The 9,183-nt window shown below is 34.9% G+C and overlaps 2 protein-coding genes across 2 annotated transcripts in view; both read right to left on the reverse strand.

Moving 5' to 3' along the window:
- Positions 1–710: 710 nt before the first annotated feature.
- CCM_09630 (ankyrin repeat-containing domain) lies at positions 711–4,205 on the reverse strand (the record flags this gene model as incomplete). The annotated part of the gene is made up of 11 exons (XM_006674763.1): positions 711–802; positions 953–977; positions 1,025–1,171; positions 1,476–1,564; positions 1,627–1,737; positions 1,883–2,019; positions 2,082–2,286; positions 2,336–2,479; positions 2,530–2,610; positions 2,712–4,136; positions 4,163–4,205. The coding sequence occupies 11 exons, from the start codon at positions 4,203–4,205 to the stop codon at positions 711–713; spliced, it is 2,499 nt and encodes an 832-aa protein (XP_006674826.1).
- Positions 4,206–7,849: 3,644 nt separating this feature from the next.
- Positions 7,850–9,183, reverse strand: part of CCM_09631 (uncharacterized protein) — a gene marked incomplete at both ends in the record, with an annotated part of 35,852 nt that continues 34,518 nt past the window's right edge. Inside the window, 4 exons of the mRNA XM_006674764.1 lie at positions 7,850–7,861; positions 8,456–8,461; positions 9,019–9,048; positions 9,129–9,140. Of these exons, the coding sequence (XP_006674827.1) occupies positions 7,850–7,861; positions 8,456–8,461; positions 9,019–9,048; positions 9,129–9,140 (60 nt within the window). The remainder of the gene's footprint in view (positions 7,862–8,455; positions 8,462–9,018; positions 9,049–9,128; positions 9,141–9,183) is intronic.

The raw sequence follows: 9,183 nt of genomic DNA on the forward strand, positions 1-9,183 counted from the left end.
CTATTAATATAATATATTTTCTTTTTAAAAGATATTAATATAATTAAAAGTATAAAAAGTTATAAAAATAATAATATTAAGTTAAATATAAATAATAATATAATACTCTTTAGTCTTTTTAATATAATTAATAATATAGATTCTATAAAAAGAAAAGCTTTAATTATAATAACTAACTATATTAATTATCTTAACCTAATTATAATTTAATTAAGATATATAGATAAGATAGTTAAGTTTAAATTAATAAGTTAAAAAATACTATTAAGATTATTTTAATATATCTATCTACTTTTATTTAATAAGACTAAAAGAGTAAAAAATAAAAATAAAGAAGTTATTAATAACTAAAATACTTAGAATATCTAGAAGTATATTTAAGAACTAATAATAATATTTACTAATTATATACCTATAATAAAATATAGCTTAACTTAGATTTTATTATTTCTAATTATATATAGATATTTACCTTAAGATATAGTAAAAGATATTATCTTTTAAGTTAAAAAAGAAAGGGAAGGTTTTATTTCTTTAAGGTACTAGACTTTTATAATAAATATAAAAAAGGAGAAGGTAATAGATATATTTATTAGTATAGATAGTATATAGTTATAGTTAATAGTATATTAGTTTATAAACTGCTAGCTATTAGTCCTTATTTATTTTGTTAGTAGTCTGTATATAGTATCTATCGAGCGATAAATATATCAAATTCCTTGAAGGCGGTTGCACAAAACACGAGTAGCTTTTGCGGATGATGACCTTGATGTCAGCTTAGCCTCAGCTGAGAGACCATGGCCTACATCGGCGTTCAATCTAAGGCTATAATTGTGCAGTTGTATTTTGTTAGCCGTGCTAGTAATGAGAGAGTCTTGTGAATGATATGGTCATGTGTATTACCATACATTTTGGTCATATCATATGAACCTCATATGATATGACGACGGACCTGTGCGTATCATATATGATATGACCTTCAAACCTTTCATCATGTATGGTAATATCACACTATTGGACACACTGGGCTCGCCGCTGCGGCGACATCAGAAACGAGTGGAAGAAAGCGCGCAAAGCTGACCTCCGAGCTCGATGAATTTATGGCCAGGACGAACAAGGCGGATCTAGAGGTTGAAAACCCGCTGGACTGGTGGATTCGCCATGCAACAGACTATCCCGTATTGTCCCAAATGGCGCTGGACTTATTCAGCTGCCCGGCAATGAGTGTGGAGTGTGAACGGGTTTTCTCCCAGACGAAAAGGATTATCACGGATGAGCGGAACCGTGTTGGTTCAGATACAGTAGCAGCCATTGCGTGCCAAAAGCATCTGCTCCGATCCGGTATGTTGGGGTAGTTCAGTTAGGGGAAAGGGGCAACCTACCAAATTCATCGAGTAATCAGGCAAAGCCAATCAACCAAGTAAATTAAGGCCTTCTAGTCGAGTAAATCAAGTAAAGCAAAGCGATTTACCAACCAGGTAAAGTAATGGGGTCAATTTTTGCCCTACTTGGTTGTTGGACACACTGCTCTTAACTATGGGCCACGACTTCCCGTCGCTCATCACTAGTCATTTTTGTGCACTCTATAAGCATCTCAAATATCACGAAGGATCGAAAGATCTTCACAGGCTGCAGCTAGCACATGTTCAACAGAAAAGCCGCCTACCCTCGTCGGAAGATACCTGCTTTGCCTGCCTTCAGCGACGGCCACAGCAGTGCCTGCCTTGCGGCCACTGGCTGTGCCAAATATGTGTCAGGACCTTTTATGACGCTTGCCTGGACGACCCGTGGCTGTATAATGTCAGCTCCTGCGTTATATGTGGACTGGGAACAGACGAGTTCCGCATTCACATCAAGCCGGATACCGCCGACGCGCGCATACTGAGCATGACGGCGGTGGAATCCGAGGCAGGGGTCCACTGGAATTCCTTCGCGTCTTGGAAGAGATGATTGACCTGCAAGTCCCCGTACAGAGGCATTTTGACGTTGTCTTTGGCACTAGCTCGTAAGCCACAGCACCTGTCCAACTACTTCGAGTCGTAATCCTTATACCGAGTTACACTCCCTTTGTGCAACCTCACTCCGTGACACATGTTTTGGGCACCCAGGTGCCATTCTGCGTAGGCACCCGGGTGCCCATGTACAGTCGCCGCAGCACCGAAAGAGCAACATCTGAGGGGCTTGACGAGACATGCAACAATGTAATGAATTCGTAAATAGCATAGCGCAGTGGCCCTCCAAGGGATTCCCTCCGGGCGTAATAAATAGCATTAGCATCAGTCGCTGCTACGGCACCAACCGGTACGAGTATAGATCACCGACCGCAGCCACTCACTAGATAGAGGAACCAAGGTTGTGGTTGCCCAATTCACACGGGACCTTCTGTCCGGCCGTCGTGCCCTGCGACATCCCACCTCCGAGCACTTTCCCCATTCCTCATCTACCCGCACCAGAGTCCATCCCCTCCTGGGCAGTGTGGCTAACAATCAATCAAGTTCAATTTCTGGCCTCAGTCTCGGCTGATTGAACCTATCTCTGGCTCGATTGAACCCGGACTTGACCAAGCAGCCAGCTTGATTGATAACTCGTCGAGGACTTGATAAAGTATGCCTAAAATTCAAGAAGAGCATCCCGCAACCATGGCAATCACTGACGGTTTTTATTCGTAAGGCGCTGTAATGCTGTTCGCATATCTTGGTACTATTCGCAACGATGTGGAATTTTGTTCGCTTGCATAAGGCCCTCCAGCTTTGATACAGCATGCTTAAGCGACTTTTCGTCCGCCGCGATGTCTATCGTCCCCTCCTCCTCGAGAGTTTTCAGCATCAGAACAGCCACATCATATGCCGTGTCGTCGTCGTCGTCGCCCTGCGTGAGAGCCTTTACCAGCACGTCGTTGACAGCCCGCGCGGCTTCGTTGAGTAGCCAGTCGAGCACCTTCGAGCGCCCCTGGACGACGACGTGGTGGAACACGGTGTAGCCGCCCTTGGCCTGCGTCGACAAAAGCGTCACCATCAGCGTCGGGTTGCTGCGACAGTGCTCAAATATGGCTTTGACGACATGCGTGTCCTCATGCGCGGCCGCCGCAAACAGCGCATACTCGAACTGCACGTCGTGCCACCGCAGAGGATCGGCGCCGCGACCCAGCAGCATGGATACCGTGTCGGCGTGGCCCATCACACACGCCGTGAACAGCGGCGTCTGAGTTTCGTTGTCGTTGTTGGGGGCCGCGCCATTGACGTCGATGCCGGCATACGCGCGCGCGGGATGATCCAAGATGGCCTTGGCCGTGGCTGCATGGCCGCCGTGAACAGCTAGCATAAAGGCTCGCTGTAGATGGCGCACGCGACTGGCCGGCTTCGGCAATGACGACGAAGACGGCTGGCAATCAGGGCACTTTGCGAGATGGCGCTTCACGAGCTCGGTGCAGCCCGCAAGTGCCAGGAAGGCGAGGACGCTTGTCTCGCCCGAGAGCATGGTTGTGCTGGGCACATCACTGTCCGCCAACGCCTTGTACTGGCGGAAGTGGTTGTGCTGCTTGAATAAACGGACGAGCTCCTTGGCGCCGTTGCTGCCGCAGTCGTCGAGCAATTCGGCATAGGTGCCGTCCTTGTCGTCGTCGTCGTCGCCGTCGTCCTCCATGTTTGTCTCGCCTTGCCGGGCGTGCATGCTCCAAAATAGCACGGCGTACGACAGGAAGGGAATCTCGACCTCGTTGTAGTCGGTGTCGATCTTGCAGCGCACCGTGCGCAAGCAGAGTCGAAACGCAGCGAGGTGAAACTGCGCTGCGGAATCGGCAACCTTGAACTGCGCGTCGAGGATGCCGAGGCCGGCATCATCGAGCAGGAAGTCGCCCACCGACTGGTGCATGAGGCGAACGACGCTGGCTTGCGTCGTCAGTGCTGCGCTGCGCTGCTGCTGGTGGTTGTGGTGGAAGAGATGATGATACCTGTGCTGGAGCTGGTGCTGCTGATGGTGACGCGGTAGGTAGCACTCGACTAGCCCGCCCGAAATACTCTGGATGCGCATCATCATGTCTATGCCTTTCAAGGCGCCGGGTTCGCCCATGCCGTATCCCTCGCTGCAGCACTCGAGCACGGATCGGATCTCGTTGGGCGAGAGTGGCCGCTTGGAGACTTGGACCAGCAGCATCAGCACGCACGTCTGAGTAAACCGGCCGCCAGCATAAAGGCTGTGTTCTTCATGGTGGTAAGAGTTGTTCAACTGTCTCCTGGTCTCTTTTTGCGGTGTGGTTTCTTGGAATCGATGGGCTGCTTACGGTTCGGAGTGCAGGTGACGCAGCTTAAGAGTTCGACCATCCCCCCGCCACCGGGACAGGCACCGGGTTTCGCGGACGCTAGCCTCGCTGGTGCTAAACCGGGCAAAGTTCTGAGACGGATGCGCGGGATGGCTCGCGCAAGCTAACTCTGTCTGGTGCGAACCGTCGACAGAAACGGCCCGACCCTCCCTTCCTTTGCCTTGCTGGCGGTCTGCTGGTAAGCAAGGCTGGCGCTGGTGCCTCCTGCCCTTCAGCTAGGCAGGCATCCGAAACCATAGCGTAAGGCGGGCAAGGCCCCATGACATCGGGGGGGGGGGCAAGGGGAAACAACCAGAGAATGGTCTCTATTTCTGTGAGAGGCCACGGCCCACTTTCAGATCAGAGACAGCTCCACGGCGCGCGCACTGAGCTTCCCCCAGAAACAGCCAACCAGTGTGGCTAACAATCAGTCAAGCTCAATTTCGGCCCTCGAACTTGCTTGATTGAAGGGTAGCTCAGCTTGATTGAAGCTTGACTTGACTATGTAGGCGGCTCGATTGACAACTCGTCAAGCACTTGATGTACTATGCCTAATCGGATAATACACATAAACTTCCCTGTAAAAGAAGGATTTTCGACTGCTTTATGCTTGTACCTTAAAGCGTGTCTAGAGACATAATAACGCGTTGATTCGACACGTCCTTACACAGTTTTAGGGGCAGTCTGGGTAAGTGGATGGGTAAATGGATGGGTGGGTCCGGGTCATTTCATCCTAACGCACCCCGTCTAATCGCTCGCCCTCTTAACTTATGCCCAGATGCTAAGTTTCGAAAAAGTAACCTAGAACCTAATTATCTACACAATTTAGGCGCCTTACCGAATTTAGTAGGGATTACTAGCTAAACCCTAGTAGTCTTTATATAACTTTTAAATAGGGGGATTTTTAAAGTACTATACTAGGTAGAGGTATTATAAGGGCTTCCTATATATTAAAAAAGGTAATAATATACTATTTTTACTTTTTTTTTAGCTATTTAATAATAACCTAGAATTTCTATAAAATAAAATAACTTAGTACTTTATATATAGATTATTAATAAAATATTTATAAATATATATAACTTTCTTAATACTTTATAATTATATAAAGTTATTATAAATATTATTATTAAAAATAATAATAATAATAATAATAATAATAATAATAATAAAAACTTTAAAAGTCTTAAATTACCTTATTAGTATTATAGTATAGCTATAGTAAAGCTTATAGTAAAAGAGTTATTTAGTAGCTTAAATAATAATAAATTCTATAATAACTTCTATATATTAAAGAAGCTCTTTTTAAAGCTTTAAGATTAACTTAAAAATAATACTAATACTATTAAATTATAAAGGCTTTCTTTTAAATTTAAGCTATTAATCTTTATATAGATTTATATATATAGTAAGCCTTAAAGAAATATTATTATTAAGTTTAAAATTAATTAATTATATATATTAAAGGTAGTTTATTAGATTTTTAAACTTTTTATTAAATTATATACTAAATTTATATAGCTATTAAAGCTATATTAGCTATCTTTAAGTATTAAGCTTTAAGCTAAATTCTAGCTATTTACTAGTATAATTAAGGTTATTAATAGTATTTATATTAGTATCTATATATTAATAAAGTTATAGCTATAATAAAGAAATTAAAAGGGTATTATTAACTAGAATATATTTATTATAGTAATTATTAATAAGTACTTCTTATATATTATACCTAGCTTAAAAAGGTTAATTTTTAATACTATCTTAATATTAAAAGCTATTATTAATAGCTTTAATATAGTACTAAATAGGTTTTTAAAATTAGATTAAGGCTTTAAGAAAGCTATAAAATAAAGAGGAATTATTTAACTTATATTATATTTAACTTTAAATATAAGTTAAAAATATATTTAATTATATAAAGAGAAAGTAAAAGCTAATTTAAAATAGTATATTAAAATATTATATTAAGAATTAAGTTAATATAGTATTAGCTATAATAAGGCTATTTAACTTTATAATATTAGCTAGTAGGAAATAGGAAGAATAGTAAGAGGAAGAGTTTAATAAGCTAACCTTATCTAAATAGGACTTTATTTAGAAAATAAATAACTTTCTAGAATCTTAATTTAAAGATTAAATAGTATTAAAAAGTTAAAATATAATTACTAAAAAGCTTTAAAATAGATATAAAGAATATTTATAAGTATAAAAAGAAGAAGAAAAGTTAGAATAATAGTATATTTAATAGTAGCTATAAAGAAGTATAACTATTATAGAAAAGAGTATTAAAAAAATAAAAAGTAAAGCTATATACTATTTATAGCTAAGAATATTAAGATAAACTATAATTTTACCTTTTTTAACTTTAACTTATTCTAAACTATAATTATATAAGGCTTTTTACCTAAATTATAGGCTAATTAAATAAACTATTCTAGCCTTATTTTAATTTTTAATTTTTAAAGATTATTAATAGCTTCTTTAATATTAGTTATATCTAGAATAGTATAGTAATAAATATACTCTTTTCCTATACCTTCTAAGCTATATATTACTATATAATTTATTATTAATTACTCTTTTATAGCTAATAAAGAATTACTTTTATCTTTTTTATTACTTCTTTCTTTAAAAATACTCCTTATTCCTTATATCAATATAGGTATTAAAGTATATATAAAGATACTATTATTATCTTCTTCTTTAGTATTAATATTATTATTAATAATAGTATTAATATTATTACTATTACTATTATTACTATTACTATTAGTAGCTATTAAGCTAGGTAAATTTTATATAGAGGTTATTTTAAAATTACTTACTTTCTCTTCTTTCTTTTTAGTACCCTCTTCTTAACTAATACTATTTAAAGTGCTTTTACTAGTATTATTCTTTTTCTCTTCCTTTTTCTCTTTAATATCTATATTATTATTAATAATAGGCTATTAATACTACTATTAGCTAGCTATTTAAATAACTTAGCTACTAGCTATATTTATATAGAATATTTCTTATTAGCTATTAAGACTTATATTTAATAATAGGCAGCTTAGAAGCTAGAAAAACAATCTCCTATTACCTAGTATATTTAGCACTTACCTATACTATATAACTAGATAGAAGTTATATAATATAATACCTTTACCTCTTACCCTATATATACCCTATTAGTTATAATAGGTTATAAGCCTAATAGTATTTATATTATAAAAGCTATTAATAAAATAAAGAAAAGTATTAATTTCTTATTATTTTTACTTACTATTTATAAGATTATATAAGCTAACTTTTACTATAAAATATAAGAAATTTATAACTCTTTATATATAGGAAGAGGAAAGACTTTAAACTCTAGCTAATCTAAAGTATATCTAATAAGTCTATTTACTATAAAAATTCTATATAAAAAAAAAGAAATTCTACTACTATACCCCCCTAGTAATTTATATATAGACTCTATATATTTATTTTATATATATTATAATATAAATTTACTTAATATAGTTATAACCTTTAAATAAATATATTTATTAGATTACTTATTATAATCTATAGTCTTAACTACTATAAAAGGTATATAGTAATTACTTATTTAGTAAGAAGAATTTCCTATTACTTACTTAAATACTTCTTACCTTTAAATAAATATAAAGTATTTAGTTTAAAAAAAGAAATTATATACTTAGCTTATTATCCTCCTTATTATCTTAAAGTTCTACTTCTTTAGTAAGTAATACTATTAGTAACTTAATTTTTATATATAAGCTAAGATTCTTTTATAGCCTTATTACTAATATTATATTCTTAATACTAAAAAAAATACTAAATATTTTAAAGCTTAAATCTAAAAGTAACTAGGTTAAATAAAAACTAAAAATAACTAATATATTAAGACTTAGTAATCTTAATAGATTACTACTATAAGGCTAAGGAAATAGCTTTATCTTAACTAAGGCTTATAATAGTAAGACTATAAAGAATCTTATTTAAAAATAATAATAAGACTAGGTTTATATTATTACTTTTATTAATATAAGCTTTAAAGAATATACTTATAGTCTTATTAAGAATAAGGTTATAATATTAAATATAATTATAGCTTTAAAGAAGAATTTTAAATTAAAAGATATTATTATTTTTTAAACTATAACTAACTATTTTCTAATATTAACCTTTACTTAATATAGATCTATTAAGAAACTAGCTATAGTACTTATTAATATTTAGGCTAAATAGTAATCTTTTAATAAAGACTTTAAAGTCTTTAAAGCTTTAATAATATATCTTTTTATTAATAGTTTTAATAAAGAGTTTAACTTCTATATTATTAAAATAGCCTTTTATCTTATTCTAAAGTAAACTAATAATACTATTATAACTTCTATAACTATACTTATATAGGTAATTATAATTATAATTAATCTTATTAAGCTTAAATAATAAAATAATAAAAAGTCTAAATAATAAGCTATTTTAATTATTATAATAACTATTAAAAAGTATCCTTTTTATAGTATAATAAAACCTAATACTATTAGGTACTTTTATTCTTTTTATAAGCTTCTAGGTTATTTTAATAAGTAATATTAGAAGTTATACCTTAAACTCTATTTAGTAAATCTACCCTTTTTATTTTAATAAAATAAAAAATATTAATACTTAACTAAAAAATATAATAATAAATATAAATATAAAAAGGTTAGTTTTAAATTAATAACAAGCAGCTTAGAAGCTAGAAGAATAATCTCCTATTACCTAGTATATTTAGTACTTACCTATACTATATAATTAGATAGAAGTTATATAATATAATAACTTTACCTCTTACCCTATATATACCCTATTAGTCTTAATAGGTTATAAGCCTAGTAGTACTTATATTA

This window comes from Cordyceps militaris (assembly GCF_000225605.1).
Source record: "Cordyceps militaris CM01 unplaced genomic scaffold CCM_S00010, whole genome shotgun sequence".
Taxonomy (NCBI): domain Eukaryota; kingdom Fungi; phylum Ascomycota; class Sordariomycetes; order Hypocreales; family Cordycipitaceae; genus Cordyceps; species Cordyceps militaris.